Source organism: Galeopterus variegatus, unplaced genomic scaffold, assembly GCF_000696425.1.
Source record: "Galeopterus variegatus unplaced genomic scaffold, G_variegatus-3.0.2 Scaffold2506, whole genome shotgun sequence".
NCBI classification, from domain to species: Eukaryota; Metazoa; Chordata; class Mammalia; order Dermoptera; family Cynocephalidae; genus Galeopterus; species Galeopterus variegatus.
In genome coordinates this window covers 45,867-65,720 of record NW_007728617.1, presented here as the reverse complement: position 1 = coordinate 65,720, position 19,854 = coordinate 45,867, and the positions used below count along the sequence as shown (strand labels likewise).

Sequence of the window (19,854 nt, the reverse complement as noted above, 5' to 3'; positions counted from 1 at the left end):
CTTTTTTTCTCTTTCTAGCTGTCCCCTTTCCTCCAAGCCAACGGCTTACTTTGAAGCAAGTATTCGAGAATGGGAAACCTAAAATTGATGTTTTGAAAAACCATTTGGTAAAGGAAGGACGGGTGGAAGAGGAAGTAGCCTTAAAAATAATCAATGATGGGGCTGCCATCCTGAGACAAGAGAAGACAATGATAGAAGTGGATGCTCCAATCACAGGTATGAAAAGTATTTGCATGATGGCACTTAGATCTGAGCTAATTTTGAGAAATGATTGCAAATAACCAACTAAAATGTGTGATAATTTTTCTAGGAATTATGAGACAGCCTTAGGATCGTTGAGGATATTTTGTTCATTGAAGAAATATAATTTTAAATGTCTAATATTTCCAGTATGGACATTTAGTATCAATAGATTGCCTACAATTATGTAGCAATCCAATCAAAAACTAAAGTAATTTAAGTTCAAAGTTAAACTGTGATCCCTGTTGGTATAATGACCTTTTTCTTCTAAGACATAATTTCTCATCTCATCGTATACCTTTTTTTTCCTAGTGTGTGGTGACATTCATGGACAATTCTTTGACCTGATGAAGTTGTTTGAAGTTGGAGGATCACCTAGTAATACACGCTACCTCTTTCTGGGTGACTATGTGGACAGAGGCTATTTCAGTATAGAGGTAAAAATTAAACTAGATATGTTGGAACTACCATATTGTCTTTATAAAAAGATTTACTTTTCATTCTTCAGTAGAAGAAATTAAAATGAGAACACTGGTAGAATTGATATACTTTGTTACTTTCAACAATTAAAATAACAGAGAAGGGCTGGTGAGTTAGCTCCATTGGTTAGAGTGTGGCTTTATAACACCAAGGTCAAGGTCTCAGATCCCCTTACTGCCCTGCTGCCAAAAAATAAATAAATAAATAATAATAATAATAATAACAGAGGAATGTTTTAATTAATATGAAAAATCTATTTCTTTTTTTTCAACCATAGAAAATCTAACATGTAGAAGGCTATATTAACCCAGCTTTGCAAGTAAATTAAATGCTTGTTAGCCTTTCTTCTTTAAAGATAATTTATAGGCTATATATAAATGACATAAGTTACTATTCACACTAAATAAGGTTTTGATTAGCTGACCTTAATTATAAGACCATAAACTGCTAAGCTACAATTAACTCTTAGATTAACTGCCAATGGTAAATAAGCAAGCACTTAGCTTACTGTAGGAATAATTTCTGGTACTGTTGCACATAGTAAGTTTAATAAATGTACATTGAAGGGAAAACATGAATTGCAGTTAATGAAAACTCACAACTTACTTTTATATATTTTGAAAATTAAATGATAGGAACATGGTTGGAATTAAAAACAAATATAAGCTTTTATGTGTAAAAGATAAAACTGTTTTAGAACCTAATGCAAGGATTTGAGTAGAGTGGAACCACAGCATGTTCATATTTAATGTCCATTGATTCAACTCTACGTGCTTGGCAAATAAAAGAGAAATAACTTTTGAAATAGTGTGAGTAATCACATTTGTAATGTGCCCCAGAATAAGCATGAAATGAGAAATTGAGTTTGCCTGCTGTTTTTGCTGTCTTTAGTCCTGCCTTTCCCTCACTATACTAAGTGTGTTTCTCGTGACTAAGGTTTATTGTTCATGCAGCATCACTCCCACGTGCAGGTCAGCTATCTCACCTGAAGCAGGAAAATTTAACAAAATAAATAGCTTTTACTCTTTTTGTAGATAGGCAATATAAATTCATCAATCAGAAAAGTTCAGTGTTGTCTGCTAGTGCCTAAAATTCACTTAGTGCCAAATGCAAGAACAAAAGTTAGTATAAACTGGAAAAATAAGCGCATTTTCCCTTCTGCTCATTTCCCTTATGACAGTATCATTGAAAAGCTTCCCTACTGGTGTTCTCATCCCTTTTGACAGTAAGTAAAAGTACAGATGTTTGAAAGACAAATTGAATGTTTATTTCTTTGTGTGTTTGCTAACATGAGGAGGTTTTAGAGGCTGAAGAGAAAAATAAAGAATTTACTGAATTTTTGTTGTTGTTATGAAATCCTTTTTTAAAATTTTAATTTATCCATATACAATATAGTTGATTTCCATGTCCCTTTACCAATTCCTCCTTTTTAATTAGTCATTTTATTTAATGAAACAACTTTTTAAAGATAAATATAAATAAAAACAAAACAAAGAAAAATAAGGGCTGGCCCATGGCTCACTTGGGAGAGTATGGTGCTGACAATACCAAGTCAAGGGTTAAGATCCCCTTACCAGTCGTCTTTAAAAAAAAAACAAAAATAAAAAACTAAATAAAAAAAGATAAATATTACACCAAACTATCTTCTGATTGTTAACTCATATAATTTAAAAATCATTTTTAAATAGTTTTATTTCATTAATACATTCAAAAAGCACATACAAAAAATCTACAGTGCTTTTTGTACACATATACCATATTTGGAATATTTTGTTATGCATTTTTTTCCTCACTCATCAACAAAGTTTCCTGAGTGCCAACTTTATGGCAGAGTATGAGAATAAAATCAAGTATAAGATTCATGCTCTCAGTGGGAGTTGACAGTCTAATAGAAAAGATAAACTTATGAGTAGATCTTTCAGTATAGTACAGAAAGTGCTTATTTAATTATCAGCAGTATTCGTCATATTAGGGCCTAGCATGGTGCCTGACGCTAGTAGAGGCTCAATTAATATTTGTTGAACAAATGAATATTAATAAATCATAGTTTGTACTTGGTTTTATCCTGTTGTTTGATGTTTGCTAACTTAAAGGGTTTTTCTGTAATAACTTGAGATAAGTGAATTAAAACTCTCATGTGACAATGTTATTTCATACCACTTTTAAAATTGAACTGTGGGATATATATCTAATGTTAGTTGGAAGTCATTTCTTTATAAATCACTGATATTATAAACTTCTATAGGCTACACCTTAGTCCAACATGATGCAAGTATACACTTGAAAAATAATTTTTATCCATGTCCTTAATAACCATGAATGTGATATTTTTATCAAATAGATGAAAATAAGGTCATGGAATCTTATTAAATTTTTTTGTTATAAATAGTTTATTTATTTATTTTTTTGTCTTTTTCCGTGTCCGGCAACGGATCGCAACCCTCAGTGTCGCCCCCGTACCGGACCGGGACCGGCAACGGGATCACAGCCCTCGGTGTTGCCCCCGCGCCTCGCTCAGCCAGTGAGCGGGAACCAGTCTGTATGTAGGATCCGAACCCTCGGCAGGAGCACCGCCGCACTTCCCAAGTGGCGCACTATAGCAGTGCGCCACCGGGCCAGCCCATAAATAGTTTATTTTTTATAGAAAAATTGGGAAATGTAGAATCTAAGAAAACAGAGACTTTCTACAAATTAGATAATCACATTTTAGTATATTTCCTTGCAGTCATTTTTCTTCTTTTACGTTTGTGCATTTTTTTTTTTAACCGATAAGGGGATCACAACCCCTGGCACGGTGTGGTCTGCACCACGCTTAGCCAGTGAGCGCACCGGCCATCCCTATATAGGATCTGAACCCACGGCCTCGGCGCTACCAGCGTGCACTCTCCTGAGTGAGCCACGGGGCTGGCCCCATATTTTGTTTTTACTTGGGATCATTTTGTGTATTTCTTTTTTAATCTTCTTTTCTCACTAAACATTGTTTTAAACGTATTTTTCTTTATGATTAAAACTTCTCCAAAAGTGTAGATAATGGTGTAAATACCATAATATATTTCACTATTCCTCTACTGTTTGATAAATAGGTTTGTAGCAGGTACTGTTAGCCTACCTTTTCCCTCCTTCTTCCTTATTAACAAAATTCCTATTTTATTCAGATAAATGAGATTGGGGTTGCAGGAGAACTTTTGATCTCAGAGAAGGAAGGCCCTTATCCCTGCCCTATAGAATGAATTCTGGTTTGTCTGAACTAATCAAGGCAATACATTTCCTGTCACCAGTGATTGGTTTGGGGGCAAACATGGGATCTTCTTTTGCCCAGTAATATATAAGGGGAACTCTACTGGGTATTGCTTATTTTGCTTTTGTTTTTGTTTTTGGAAACATTCTTTCTGGATGAAAAGACTCTTATAAGGTGAAGGTTTTCAGATCTGCATTCCACCATATCACTTTAAATGTGGATGTGTGTACTGTAGCTGCCATTTTGTGACTATGAGGTGGTGGTATGATGAAGGATGAAAAGCTGACCTGCTGTGAATCACAGATCAAAGAGGTAGAGAGGGCCTAGTTTCTTGGTGACAGTGTTGAGCTGGTACACCAAACCTGGACATCTCATCTCCAGACTTCTTGTTTTTTGAGACATTTAAATGTATTTATGGCTTGTGCAACAATTAATTGGATTTTGTATTACTTGTACTGTAAGTGGTACAAGGTGGTTTTCCAATTATTTCTGTTCTGCATATTGCTGAAGTTAACATCTTTTTTAAAAAATCTTTTAAAAAAATTATTGCTTATGAATATTCTTGAGATACAAAGCTGATTGTCACCCCTCATGCCCAAGATGAGAAGGACAGATCCTTACTGGCAGAATGTGCATTACCACAAATTGTTTTTGTACCCCACCCAATTATTCCCAACCTTCCTCCCCCTCCCCCTTACCCCCCCCACTCCGCTTTGTGTCCCAAGGTATGTTCTCCCCCTGTGCAAGTCCATGCTCCACTGTGGACTGACTTTCCTTACTTCTTTCTTAGCTCCCACTTATAAGTGAGTACATGCGATATTTATCCCTCTGTGCTTTGCTTATTTCACTCAGCGTAAGTTTCTCCAAGCTCCTCCATGTTGTTGCAAATGGGAGAATTTCATTCTTTTTTATTGAATACATCTTTGATGGCATTTCTGATGTTTCCTTAGATCAGATTCTTATAAGTGAAGTAACTGGACCAAAGAGTTAAACATTTTTTAAGACTTTTGATATGTATTGCCAAATTGCTTTTCACAGAATCTTATTTCACTTTATTTTCTTTTTATATACTGAATTTTTTTTACCTTCAACCTGTATAAGAAAATCAAGGCATGATGAGAGTGAGCATTAATCTGAAGCAAAGTGGGCTTTAATTAATATACCACAGACTGATCCAAATGTCACTGATAAAACAGAATAGTAAAATTTCACTTTTCTTTGAGCCTTTTGATGTTCCTTCTTTATTTATACCCATTATAAGGTGCTTCCTGCATGGTAGGGGAAGCTAAATTTTAGTTTCCTTTATTGATTTTTATGAGAAAAGAAAGGATTAAAGGGGATGTTTTCTGCATAGGATATGTTGTGCTACATGTACAGGAGCCACCAAAGAGAAAATGTTATCAGATGACCAAGTAATAAAAAGTTGTTGACACACAGAAACGATCTTGATGTGGAGTAAAAATTCTGTTCACATGGAAGTGGAGAAGTAATTGACTAAACAAATCTTCTGATAATCATGATCTTGCAATTGAATTATAAAAGACAATTGTATAGTTGCATCCTGATGTATAAAATAAGGAAATAAAACTTGAAATTAGAGGCCAAGACCAATTACATTTTATTGTGGCTATGGATTGTATTTTTGTATATCTCATTACTTCAAAAAGGTGAGTTGGTCTGTTCAGAAGGTAGAAATAAAGACCCAAATAAATAAAAATACATATTACGTTCTTGGTTGGGAAAGGTAAATATTGCAAAGAGAAAGTGCTTTCTAAATTTATNAAAAAAAAACAAAAATAAAAAACTAAATAAAAAAAGATAAATATTACACCAAACTATCTTCTGATTGTTAACTCATATAATTTAAAAATCATTTTTAAATAGTTTTATTTCATTAATACATTCAAAAAGCACATACAAAAAATCTACAGTGCTTTTTGTACACATATACCATATTTGGAATATTTTGTTATGCATTTTTTTCCTCACTCATCAACAAAGTTTCCTGAGTGCCAACTTTATGGCAGAGTATGAGAATAAAATCAAGTATAAGATTCATGCTCTCAGTGGGAGTTGACAGTCTAATAGAAAAGATAAACTTATGAGTAGATCTTTCAGTATAGTACAGAAAGTGCTTATTTAATTATCAGCAGTATTCGTCATATTAGGGCCTAGCATGGTGCCTGACGCTAGTAGAGGCTCAATTAATATTTGTTGAACAAATGAATATTAATAAATCATAGTTTGTACTTGGTTTTATCCTGTTGTTTGATGTTTGCTAACTTAAAGGGTTTTTCTGTAATAACTTGAGATAAGTGAATTAAAACTCTCATGTGACAATGTTATTTCATACCACTTTTAAAATTGAACTGTGGGATATATATCTAATGTTAGTTGGAAGTCATTTCTTTATAAATCACTGATATTATAAACTTCTATAGGCTACACCTTAGTCCAACATGATGCAAGTATACACTTGAAAAATAATTTTTATCCATGTCCTTAATAACCATGAATGTGATATTTTTATCAAATAGATGAAAATAAGGTCATGGAATCTTATTAAATTTTTTTGTTATAAATAGTTTATTTATTTATTTTTTTGTCTTTTTCCCTGGCCCGCCACCGGTCCCCACCCCCCGGTGCCGCCCCGTACCGGACCGGGACCGGCAACGGGATCACAGCCCTCGGTGTTGCCCCCGCGCCTCGCTCAGCCCGTGAGCGGGGACCAGGCTGGATGTAGGATCCGAACCCTCGGCAGGAGCACCGCCGCGCTTCCCAAGTGGCGCCCCATAACAGAGCGGCCCCCGGGCCGCCCCCAACAAATTTTTTTTTTTTTTTGTCTTTTTCCCTGGCCCGCCACCGGTCCCCACCCCCCGGTGCCGCCCCGTACCGGACCGGGACCGGCAACGGGATCACAGCCCTCGGTGTTGCCCCCGCGCCTCGCTCAGCCCGTGAGCGGGGACCAGGCTGGATGTAGGATCCGAACCCTCGGCAGGAGCACCGCCGCGCTTCCCAAGTGGCGCCCCATAACAGAGCGGCCCCCGGGCCGCCCCCAACAAATTTTTTTTTTTTTTTGTCTTTTTCCCTGGCCCGCCACCGGTCCCCACCCCCCGGTGCCGCCCCGTACCGGACCGGGACCGGCAACGGGATCACAGCCCTCGGTGTTGCCCCCGCGCCTCGCTCAGCCAGTGAGCGGGAACCAGTCTGTATGTAGGATCCGAACCCTCGGCAGGAGCACCGCCGCACTTCCCAAGTGGCGCACTATAGCAGTGCGCCACCGGGCCAGCCCATAAATAGTTTATTTTTTATAGAAAAATTGGGAAATGTAGAATCTAAGAAAACAGAGACTTTCTACAAATTAGATAATCACATTTTAGTATATTTCCTTGCAGTCATTTTTCTTCTTTTACGTTTGTGCATTTTTTTTTTTAACCGATAAGGGGATCACAACCCCTGGCACGGTGTGGTCTGCACCACGCTTAGCCAGTGAGCGCACCGGCCATCCCTATATAGGATCTGAACCCACGGCCTCGGCGCTACCAGCGTGCACTCTCCTGAGTGAGCCACGGGGCTGGCCCCATATTTTGTTTTTACTTGGGATCATTTTGTGTATTTCTTTTTTAATCTTCTTTTCTCACTAAACATTGTTTTAAACGTATTTTTCTTTATGATTAAAACTTCTCCAAAAGTGTAGATAATGGTGTAAATACCATAATATATTTCACTATTCCTCTACTGTTTGATAAATAGGTTTGTAGCAGGTACTGTTAGCCTACCTTTTCCCTCCTTCTTCCTTATTAACAAAATTCCTATTTTATTCAGATAAATGAGATTGGGGTTGCAGGAGAACTTTTGATCTCAGAGAAGGAAGGCCCTTATCCCTGCCCTATAGAATGAATTCTGGTTTGTCTGAACTAATCAAGGCAATACATTTCCTGTCACCAGTGATTGGTTTGGGGGCAAACATGGGATCTTCTTTTGCCCAGTAATATATAAGGGGAACTCTACTGGGTATTGCTTATTTTGCTTTTGTTTTTGTTTTTGGAAACATTCTTTCTGGATGAAAAGACTCTTATAAGGTGAAGGTTTTCAGATCTGCATTCCACCATATCACTTTAAATGTGGATGTGTGTACTGTAGCTGCCATTTTGTGACTATGAGGTGGTGGTATGATGAAGGATGAAAAGCTGACCTGCTGTGAATCACAGATCAAAGAGGTAGAGAGGGCCTAGTTTCTTGGTGACAGTGTTGAGCTGGTACACCAAACCTGGACATCTCATCTCCAGACTTCTTGTTTTTTGAGACATTTAAATGTATTTATGGCTTGTGCAACAATTAATTGGATTTTGTATTACTTGTACTGTAAGTGGTACAAGGTGGTTTTCCAATTATTTCTGTTCTGCATATTGCTGAAGTTAACATCTTTTTTAAAAAATCTTTTAAAAAAATTATTGCTTATGAATATTCTTGAGATACAAAGCTGATTGTCACCCCTCATGCCCAAGATGAGAAGGACAGATCCTTACTGGCAGAATGTGCATTACCACAAATTGTTTTTGTACCCCACCCAATTATTCCCAACCTTCCTCCCCCTCCCCCTTACCCCCCCCACTCCGCTTTGTGTCCCAAGGTATGTTCTCCCCCTGTGCAAGTCCATGCTCCACTGTGGACTGACTTTCCTTACTTCTTTCTTAGCTCCCACTTATAAGTGAGTACATGCGATATTTATCCCTCAGTGCTTTGCTTATTTCACTCAGCGTAAGTTTCTCCAAGCTCCTCCATGTTGTTGCAAATGGGAGAATTTCATTCTTTTTTATTGAATACATCTTTGATGGCATTTCTGATGTTTCCTTAGATCAGATTCTTATAAGTGAAGTAACTGGACCAAAGAGTTAAACATTTTTTAAGACTTTTGATATGTATTGCCAAATTGCTTTTCACAGAATCTTATTTCACTTTATTTTCTTTTTATATACTGAATTTTTTTTACCTTCAACCTGTATAAGAAAATCAAGGCATGATGAGAGTGAGCATTAATCTGAAGCAAAGTGGGCTTTAATTAATATACCACAGACTGATCCAAATGTCACTGATAAAACAGAATAGTAAAATTTCACTTTTCTTTGAGCCTTTTGATGTTCCTTCTTTATTTATACCCATTATAAGGTGCTTCCTGCATGGTAGGGGAAGCTAAATTTTAGTTTCCTTTATTGATTTTTATGAGAAAAGAAAGGATTAAAGGGGGTGTTTTCTGCATAGGATATGTTGTGCTACATGTACAGGAGCCACCAAAGAGAAAATGTTATCAGATGACCAAGTAATAAAAAGTTGTTGACACACAGAAACGATCTTGATGTGGAGTAAAAATTCTGTTCACATGGAAGTGGAGAAGTAATTGACTAAACAAATCTTCTGATAATCATGATCTTGCAATTGAATTATAAAAGACAATTGTATAGTTGCATCCTGATGTATAAAATAAGGAAATAAAACTTGAAATTAGAGGCCAAGACCAATTACATTTTATTGTGGCTATGGATTGTATTTTTGTATATCTCATTACTTCAAAAAGGTGAGTTGGTCTGTTCAGAAGGTAGAAATAAAGACCCAAATAAATAAAAATACATATTACGTTCTTGGTTGGGAAAGGTAAATATTGCAAAGAGAAAGTGCTTTCTAAATTTATGTATAGATTTAATGTAGTTTTTCCTTGGAACATTTTGTGTAAATTTATATGTTGATGATGAAATTCAATCCCCCAAAAGAAAAAAGCCCAGTAGGTATGTTTGTATGTGTCTATATATTTAAGTTTTATAATGGTTGTTTTGTGATGTCCATCTCAAATAAAAGGTACGTATACTGTGATCCAACAGTTTCATTTTTCAGAATTTATACTGGGAATATGGAGATGAACAAGCAAAGCAAAGTCCTTCACTGTATTTTCTAGTGAGAGGGACAGCACTGTATATTTGTTTACTAGCTGTGAAAATCAAACCAAAGTAACGGGCTAAAGGAGGACATGAGCAGCTAGTTTAGACGGAGTGATCAGGGCATGCCTTTCTGAGGAGGTAACCTTTGAACGGAAACTTGAGTGACCTGTGGAAACAAGCTATGCATAGATCAGGGGAAAGTACATTCCAGGCAGAGGACACAACCAATATAAAAGCTCAGAGGCAGGAGCAAGCCCAGGGCAGTCCAGAAATAGTAACAAGGCTAGCCAGCTAGACAGAATAATGTGTAAGGGGAGGATGTAGGAGATGTAGCAGATAAGCAGAGGTTAGATGATGTCAGGCCTTATAAACCATAGCAGAGAATCTGGATTTTATTCTGAATGTGGTAGAAAGACATAGGAGGATTTTTCTTTTTTTGAACAGGGGAGTGACATATTCACATTTATGATTTAAAATAATTACTGTGGCTGTTATGTGGCGAATTAACCGTTGGAGCCCAAAAGTGGATGCAGGGAGACCAGTTAGTAATCTAATCCAGTAATATGGACAAATGATGTTGGTCCTTATATTAGGCATATTGAGAAGTGCCTTGGATTGAATGTCCCCCCAAAANTGATGTTGGTCCTTATATTAGGCATATTGAGAAGTGCCTTGGATTGAATGTCCCCCCAAAACAGTCCCCACTGTGACAATGTAAAGAGGGTGGGACATCCTATTATGGTAATTGAAAGTTGGGGCCTTGAAGAGATTATTACAATGTAGGACTATGATGTAGTGAATGGATTAATAGGTGGTCAGGGGCATGATTCTGGGGCTTTAAAAGGAGAGCATGTGAGAATCTCTATCTCTGCTCCACCATTTTCTGCCATGGGAGACCCCTGGGTCACTATTGTTACCACAAGACCCTCACCAGGTGTATTCCCTGGACTTTGGTCTTCCCAGCCTCCATTCCAGGCAGAGGACACAACCAATATAAAAGCTCAGAGGCAGGAGCAAGCCCAGGGCAGTCCAGAAATAGTAACAAGGCTAGCCAGCTAGACAGAATAATGTGTAAGGGGAGGATGTAGGAGATGTAGCAGATAAGCAGAGGTTAGATGATGTCAGGCCTTATAAACCATAGCAGAGAATCTGGATTTTATTCTGAATGTGGTAGAAAGACATAGGAGGATTTTTCTTTTTTTGAACAGGGGAGTGACATATTCACATTTATGATTTAAAATAATTACTGTGGCTGTTATGTGGCGAATTAACCGTTGGAGCCCAAAAGTGGATGCAGGGAGACCAGTTAGTAATCTAATCCAGTAATATGGACAAATGATGTTGGTCCTTATATTAGGCATATTGAGAAGTGCCTTGGATTGAATGTCCCCCCAAAACAGTCCCCACTGTGACAATGTAAAGAGGGTGGGACATCCTATTATGGTAATTGAAAGTTGGGGCCTTGAAGAGATTATTACAATGTAGGACTATGATGTAGTGAATGGATTAATAGGTGGTCAGGGGCATGATTCTGGGGCTTTAAAAGGAGAGCATGTGAGAATCTCTATCTCTGCTCCACCATTTTCTGCCATGGGAGACCCCTGGGTCACTATTGTTACCACAAGACCCTCACCAGGTGTATTCCCTGGACTTTGGTCTTCCCAGCCTCCAAAACTGTGAGCAATAAATTTCATTTTCTTACAAATTACCCAGTTCTTTGTGTTTTGTTATAAGCAATAGAAATGAACTAACACAAGGAGCATTTGGATTCAGGATTTTGAAGTCTTTCCTTTCTGGAGAGGTGGGAAAATCTCAGTTGAATTAATTAAGCTCCTCAGATCATGTTCAGTGGTCCTCAAACTTTAGCATACATCATAATTACCTGGAAGTCTTGTGCAAACTCAGGTTGCTGGGCCCCACCTCAGTTTCAATTTATTAGGTCTGGGGTAGAGCCTGACAATCTATATTTTTTACATGTTGCCAGGTGGTCCTGCTACACCACCCTTTGATATGAATGTGACTATACTTTCAGAACTACTGCTATAACTCTGTTTCTGTTGTGTTTTTTTTTCCCACTTACCACTGTGTTTTTAAGATCTATCCAGGTTGCTATGTGTGCCTCTAGTTCATCGTTTTCTGCATGCTGTGTAGTATTCCATAGTATATGAGTATATCTATGACATTTTGGTTCTGTATTCTCATCAGTGGATACCTAGGTTGCCTCTAATTTCTTTCTGCAGTGGACACTGCTGTCAAGAACACCCTCATATAAATCCACTTATGGATTCATGTTTTAGTTTCTCTGTGGTTTGTTAACAAGAGCGAGATTGTTAGGAAAAGGGGTGTATGCATTCATGCTTGATGCCAGATGACTCTTCAGAATGGCTGTACCAGTCTGTATTCTTACCAGTAACACCTAAGAGTTCACATTGCTTCATATCCCTTCCTCTAGAATTTGATTTTATCTCATTTTCTAATATTTATTAATACAATGATAATTTTATTGTTTTTGTTAATATTTCTTAATGAAATTGAGCATCTCATATGTTAGCCGTTCAACTCTTACAATCACTGTTCGGAGTTTCTTATACGACTTTTCAGAGATAGATTAAACATATACAAGCATATTTGCCTATCTATTTCTTAAAAAATAAATGTACTTATCATTATATATTGCCCTTTAAGTGCTGCTTTATCTGGGTCCCACAGATGTTCACTTGTATTGTATTCAGTATCATTCAGAAGTTTATATTTTAAGAATCCTCTTTATTTAACCCCAGGATAATAAAGTAGTATGCTTTTTGTTTCCAGTCCTGTGAGTTTTTTTTAAGAGCTAGTATTTTGTTACTGATTTCTTTCTTTTTTTTTTTGTGACCAGTAAGGGGATCGTAACCCTTGGCTTGGTGTCACCCGCACCGCGCTCAGCCAGTGAGCGCACCACCCAGTCCTATATAGGATCCGAACCTGCGGCCATGGCACTCCCAGCGCCGCTGCGCTCCCAGCACCGCACTCTCCCGAGTGAGCCACAGGGTTGGCCTCTTGGCTTGGTGTCACCCGCACCGCGCTCAGCCAGTGAGCGCACCACCCAGTCCTATATAGGTTCCGAACCCGCGGCCATGGCACTCCCAGCGCCGCTGCACTCCCAGCACCGCACTCTCCTGAGTGAGCCACAGGGTTGGCCCTTTTGTTACTGATTTCTAATTTAACATAATTCGATTGGAGAACATGATCCGAATAATGTTTATTCTTTGAAATTTATTTGATACTCCTTTTGTGATGCACTACAGAGTAGATTTTTGTGACTGTTCCATATGTACTTGAAAATAATATATATTCTCTATTCATAGAATCATTCTCTATAACTGATTATTTTTGTCTCCTTGAACTATCAGTTACTTTCAAGATTGTGTTGAAGTCTCCAACTATAATTGTTGATTTATGTGTTTCTCACCATAGGAATCTCAGTTGTTGCTTGTGTTTTGAGACTCTATGTGAGATATCTATATTTTCTGATTTGCATATACAGTCAGATTCTGTATTTGTGAATATGCTTCCTTGCTAAAATTTATTTGTAACCCCAAAATCAATACTGGCAGTGCTTTTGCTATCATTCTTGGACATGTGCAGAGCAGTGAAAAACTGGAGTCTTCCAATGTACATTTTCCCAGCTGAGATCAACCAGGTGACACTCTGCCTTCTTTTTTTAGTTCTTGTACTATAAACAAGTATCCTTTTCATGGTTTATTTAATGCCACATTTTTTGCATTTTTATGCTTTTTGTTAGTGACTTTACTGTTTCCTCAGGTGTAATGTTCAAGTGCTGTTTAGTATTCCTAAGCACAGAAAGCCACGATGTGCTTCATGGAGAAAATGTGTGTGCTAGATAAGCATTGTTCAGACATGAGTGATAGCGTTGTTGGCCATGAGCTCAGTTTTAATGAATCAGCATATACAGTGAACCCTTGAACAACACGGATTTGAACTGCACAAGTCCACTTATATGTGGATTTTTTTCAATAAATATATTGGAAATTTTTCCAATAAATATATTGGAAAAAATGCATTCATGACATACCTAACCCAAGTAGGCCACCCTACCCCCACCCTCCATACCCATAGTTTGGTGCCCTAAGAGGGGAGGTGGAAAAGCACTCAAAGTACATAAGTATAAGTTAGGTAGATAAGTTTTGCGGGAGTCAAAAGTTATGTGGATTTTCTACTGTGCAGTGTCAGCACCCCTAACCCCTGTATTGTTCAGGGGCCAACTGTTTTAAATAAGGAGTCTTTAAATAGAAGCACATATAAAACAAGATTACGTAGTGAACAGTTGACAAAAATGTTGTGACGGAAGCTTACAGGAACCTAACCTTGTATTTCTCCTAGGAGCAATGGTTCAGTTATTTGCTAATTCAGTTTTCCTAACAACATTATAGAACTTGGCTACTGTGAATATTGAGAACTGACTTTGTCTTCATGATCTGTTGTGCCTTTAACCAGTGAATAGTCTCCTTTGTTCTATATGAAGTTTTTTCCTTTCAGTTTCATTTGATATAAAAATTATTGCTTTGGCCTTTTAGTGTGTGCGTGCACATGCATGCATGCATGCAGGTGTGTTTTCTGTATCTTTTTGTTGAATGTTCATCTCTAGTAGATAACATTTTTCTGGATCTTGATTTGTTGTTTTGGTTGCTCTAGGAATATCTGCTATTTCACTGGCAAATTAAAATTTTAATTGACATGAAGAAGGCAAAGGATAGACCAAGACTAAATGATAAAGTATTTGTTTTACTTTGGGGGAAGATGTGGCTCTTGGTAAGCATAAGAAATTAACAAGAAAATATAAACATAAATGTCAGTTGTAATTCTGTCTGACCAGTAAACCCAGGCAAAAATGTATGTTGACAATTCTGAAGACATTTCTATTTTAATTTTATCAATCAATTTTAAACCAGTTTATTTATTAAAGATTTATTTAGGTCATATAAACTAAAAAGGCATTTCTGGCTGATTATGCCAGAGTTTACTATGTAGATACAATGTACAGCATAATTACATGTATATATGTGTAAACACACCTATATACATACATTTTTATAGCTTTCATTTTAGTCATGAGGTAGTAATATAAACTCACCAGTTAATAAAAGACAATTGAATCCAAGTTATACTTCAGACAAAATGGAGCCTGTTCACATGGCTAAAATTTATTTGTCCTGACAGGTAATCTTATAAAGGCTGTGAACCAGACCTTAGGTAGAGCAATTTTCATATAAGCCTGATTTTCAAAGAAAAGACCTTATATCCTTTCTCCCCCGCTTCAGTTTCAGTTTCAAGTGAGTTTAGGGTATAATTTCCAAGTCGCCTTGAATTTTCAAGTAATTGGTTCCTTTTCTTCCTTATCTTGGCTGAAATGCCATAAAGAATGAGCCTTTGTTTTAACACTTGCAGGAAAGTCAGCAAGTACACACAGATATACAAATTTTGTCCAGAGACTTAGCCAATTATAGCCTTCTGGACCTTAGTTTCTGTTTCTTAAGCTTGCCAAGAGAAACTTGGGCCATTTCTATAGGATGCATCCAGCAGGGGCATGGAGGAGTCATTACCCATTTTAACAAATACAAAACTTTGGAATCTAACACATACATCGGCCAGGCAGCATTGCAAAAAAAAAAAAAAAGTCATTATTTTAACAGATTTAGCACTGACTGCCCAATTACTGGATCCTTTGTTGCAAAAGTAGTAAGACAGCAAAATCTTCCCAAGAAGTGTGACACAATTCCCAAAGACAGTTAACTATCCCAAAGACAAACCCACAGTGGGCTTGGAGAGTTTTAAAGGGGACCAAAGGTCATCTAAGAGTTCTCAAAGTTAACACACATGGGGGAGGAGAGGGTCTGAATTCCTCCCAAATAGTAGCATTAAGAGTGGGCAACATAGGACAGAAAATAGACACACAGGTAGCTCACTCATACACCCTAAATGAAGTGCTTCACCAAGCAAAAGGTTGATTAATTTCACAAAAGTCCTGTCCTGCATCAGTGGTACCTTTTTCTAACAGATGGCACAGACAGAGGACTTCCGGCAGAGTACTCAGGTGGAATGTTCCAGGTCAGTAGAGGTCCCTGAAAGTCTTATCTCATGCCTATGGCCACAGATCTAACAGATGGAGCAGACAGAGGACCCCCAGTGTGCACACCAGTTACGGAATTATGTGACTTTGGGACTTGTCAGTCCTTTCCTAAGTCCTATGGCCACAGATCTAACAGATGGAGCAGACAGAGGACCCCCAGTGTGCACACCAGTTACAGAATTATGTGACTTTGGGACTTGTCAGTCCTTTCCTAAGGCTTCCTCCTTCACTGATAAAGTGAAACCGGCAGCCAGTGCTGCGTCTGAGAATTAGGGAGAATCCCCAGGACAAAGGTCCTGGTGACTACTTGGGAAAGTCCCGAAATCTCTGCCACAGGGCCTGATTGCCAAGAGCAGCAGTCTCCCCAAACAACGCAAGGCAGTCCCGCAGAAGCGTGGTTGTATCAGCCTTAGCGCACTTCCACAGCCAATTGCTCCAACTGTTGGAATCTGGGGAAAGCCCAGACTGCCTGGGGCCCACACTCTGCTGGCTGGCTTGAAAAGCTGTTACAGGCACCAAGTTTGGCTGGCTGCCCTCTTGCCAGTGTCAAAGGACTTGGGAGTCCGATGTTGATGCAAGGTTTGGAGGCTTTATTCAGGAAGTGCAGTCTAAGAATTAGCTAGGCTGAACTGTCTCAAAGGCTCAGGAACATCAGCAGGGTTTTTAATTTGAAAAGTGTGAGAAATGGGTGGAGGTTATTCCCATTGAGGGGCTGCTACGTGCAATCTTGAAGACTGTGCTTTTGTTATTTCATGGTCAGTCTTGTAACTCTTCAACTCATTCTTGAGTTGAAGGCATTATCTGGCTTCCACAAGCTGGATGCCATCTTGTTCCTGGACAGCTGTGACTCCAAAGGAGGATTGGTTAGTTCTGCAAGTTACTGATTAGCTCCTATTGTCTTTTCCCAAGCACTCAGTTCTGCAGCATTTTCTCATGACCTATTTGTGGGCCAAGGTTACAAAAAAACTATATGGCTAGCATTCTGCTTGAAGCTGTATTCTACAAAGTGCCTCTCTCTAAGGCTAATTATCTATGACTATTTGCTGTGGTGGGCTCTTACACTTGGATCTTTTAATATTAATATTAATATTATATTATATTAATATAATGGTAATATTATATTATATATTATTAATATAATGGTAATATATTATATAATAATATTATAATGCTAATATTATATTCTACTGGTGTATTTATCTATTTTTTGCGCTAGTATCATGGTTTTGATTATAGAAACTTTATAGTATATTTTAATATCTAGTAGGGCTAGTCTGCTCTTGTAGTTTCTCTTTTTCAGTGTTTTTCTGGCTATCCTTGCATGTTAATTTTTTCATGTAAATTTTAGTATCAGCTTGTCTAACTCTATAAAATAGTTTGTTGGTATTTTTATTGGAATTTCAATGATTTTATAAATTAAATTGGAGAATCAGAATGTTTTAATTTTAAGTCATCCTATCCAAGAACAGGGGATGTCTTTCCATTAGTTCATGTCTACTTTTGTGTCTTTCAGGAGTGTTTTAACATTTTCCGTGTATAGATTTTGCACTTTTAAATTTATTCCTATGTATTTAGGCTTCTTTGATGCTATTATAAATGGGGGTTTCCCTACCATGGTATCCTGTTTATTGTTTGTGTATAAAAGGCTATTGATTTTATATATCAATTTTATATCCTGCTACTTTACTAAATTCTTTTATTTGAATTAGTTTTTTAAAATTTTTATTGAATCAAAATTGATTATACATATTTTTGGGATTCAACATTGAGATATGTTGATCAAATCAATATTACTAGCATATATATTGTTACAAATCGTAATTATTCTTTATGCCTCTTGTCCAATCAATCCCTCCCCCATCCCCCTTTCCCCCCCCTCTAATCACCCTAATTATTTGAATTGGTTTTATTGTTGATTTTTTTTTTTAGGTATACCATCATAATATACCATCTGCAAATAAAGATCATTTTATTTTTTCTTTACCCATTCTTAAGCCTCTAATTGATTTCTTTTCTCTAATCCATTGGCTCTACTACAATGCTGAATAGTAGCAGAGATAGTGAACATTCTTGCCTTGTTCCTGGTCTTAGTGGAAATGCCTCTAGTGTTTCTCCATTATATAAAATAAAGGTTTTAGGACTAAGATACATTTGTGTGTGGGTAGCTTTGTCAGAGTTTAACATAAAAGTAAAAAAAAAATTTTTTTTTTTTTGTCCTTTTTGTGACTGGCCGCACCGCGCTCAGCCAGTGAGCGCATCGCGCCGGCCATCCCTATATAGGATACGAACCCGCTGTGGGAGCACCGCTGCGGGAGTGCCGCTGCGCTCCCAGCACTGCACTCTCCCGAGTGCACCACGGGCTCGGCCCTAAAAATCTTTTTAAAGTCGACATGTTACTAGCTGATTTTAAAAACAAACAACAACTTATCAATTTCTTTGACCAGAATCTAGGTACTCAGAGAGTTCCAGATATTTAGATAGAACATGGGAGCAGAATTAAGGAGAGTTTTCTATGAAGGCTACTCTCTGTACTCTGTCAAATTCTAGGGCAACAAACACATCACATTCAAAAGCTGGAAGGTTTCATATTTCATCTTGGGAATAGCAATGAGATATGTCATTATTATCATTTGAGTTTGTATTTATGTCATTTGAATTTATGTAAAATATCTTTATGCATTGTCATGGTCACAAAGAAAATTTTACCCTTGAATTTGTCTTGTAGTGTGTGCTGTATTTATGGAGTTTAAAGATTAATCATCCCAAAACATTGTTTCTGCTTCGAGGAAATCATGAATGCAGACATCTTACAGACTATTTCACCTTCAAACAGGAATGTAAGTATAATCTTATTTCTCCTGAACCTGTTAGTTATCCTTTTAGCCTGTCCCAAAGTGAATCAAATATAAAGAAAAAAGAAACTAATGGAACTCAAATCCTTCCTGTTCTATTCTCCACCACCCCTTGGTAAGAACTAATATTTCACCTTTTAGGACATTTATTTTGAAAATAACTTCTGGATTCAACCCATGTTGATAAAATAATAAATTTAGGGTATTTGAAAAACATAAAGAAGTCCAAAATAGATAAAATTATCCATAATTACACCATTTAGAGATAATCACTAGTATCTCACTATTTGGTGTATAGTCTTGAATGTTTCTGTGTATATAAAACCTATTATGAAATAGTTCAAGTATATATATATTTATCTGTATATATGTTTAAATTAAAATTGGGCTCATCTTATATGTACTGTTTAATAAATTGCTCTTTTCACTTAATAGTGTTTTTTTCATATAATTCAATATTTTTGGAAACATGATTTTAAAATGTTCTTTTAATGTTTTTTAAGTATTTCATCTTATGAATGCACTATTATGTTTGGAACCAATTTAGTAGCAACTGTAGGACATTTAGATTGTTTCCAACTATAAATACTACTGTAATAGTAAAAAAAAAAAGTTTAATGAAAAGGTAGAATTTTTTTGAAAGTCAACCTTTTACTAGCTGATTTAAAAAACAACAAATTCACAAATTTCTTTGACCAGAATCAAGGTACATATAATTGGCTCTTAACTACTATTTGGTATGATAGTGACTACTTTGGGATGTTTGAGAGCTCATGCCCCAGGGCATGTGCATTTATTTCTTTTTTTCCCAGATATCTCTCTGTTTATAAGGTCTACAGCCTACTTTGTTCATGTCATTTCTTCAGAGATTTTCTTCTCTGGTTGCTTTGCTAAATTAAAACCTCATAATTTTACCCTCATATCCTGCTTTTTTTTTTTTCTTTTTTTTTTTCCTTTTTGTCTTTTTTCGTGTCCGGCAAC

The 19,854-nt window shown here is 37.1% G+C and overlaps 1 protein-coding gene across 3 annotated transcripts in view; it reads left to right on the top strand.

Annotated features, from left to right (window-relative positions):
• The window catches only part of PPP3CC (protein phosphatase 3, catalytic subunit, gamma isozyme), a 101,960-nt gene that overhangs the window by 41,709 nt on the left and 40,397 nt on the right, over positions 1–19,854 (top strand). For all 3 annotated transcript variants that reach the window (XM_008582045.1, XM_008582046.1, XM_008582047.1), the window contains exons 2-4: positions 19–216; positions 553–677; positions 18,747–18,858. In XM_008582045.1, the coding sequence (XP_008580267.1) occupies positions 19–216; positions 553–677; positions 18,747–18,858 (435 nt within the window). The remainder of the gene's footprint in view (positions 1–18; positions 217–552; positions 678–18,746; positions 18,859–19,854) is intronic.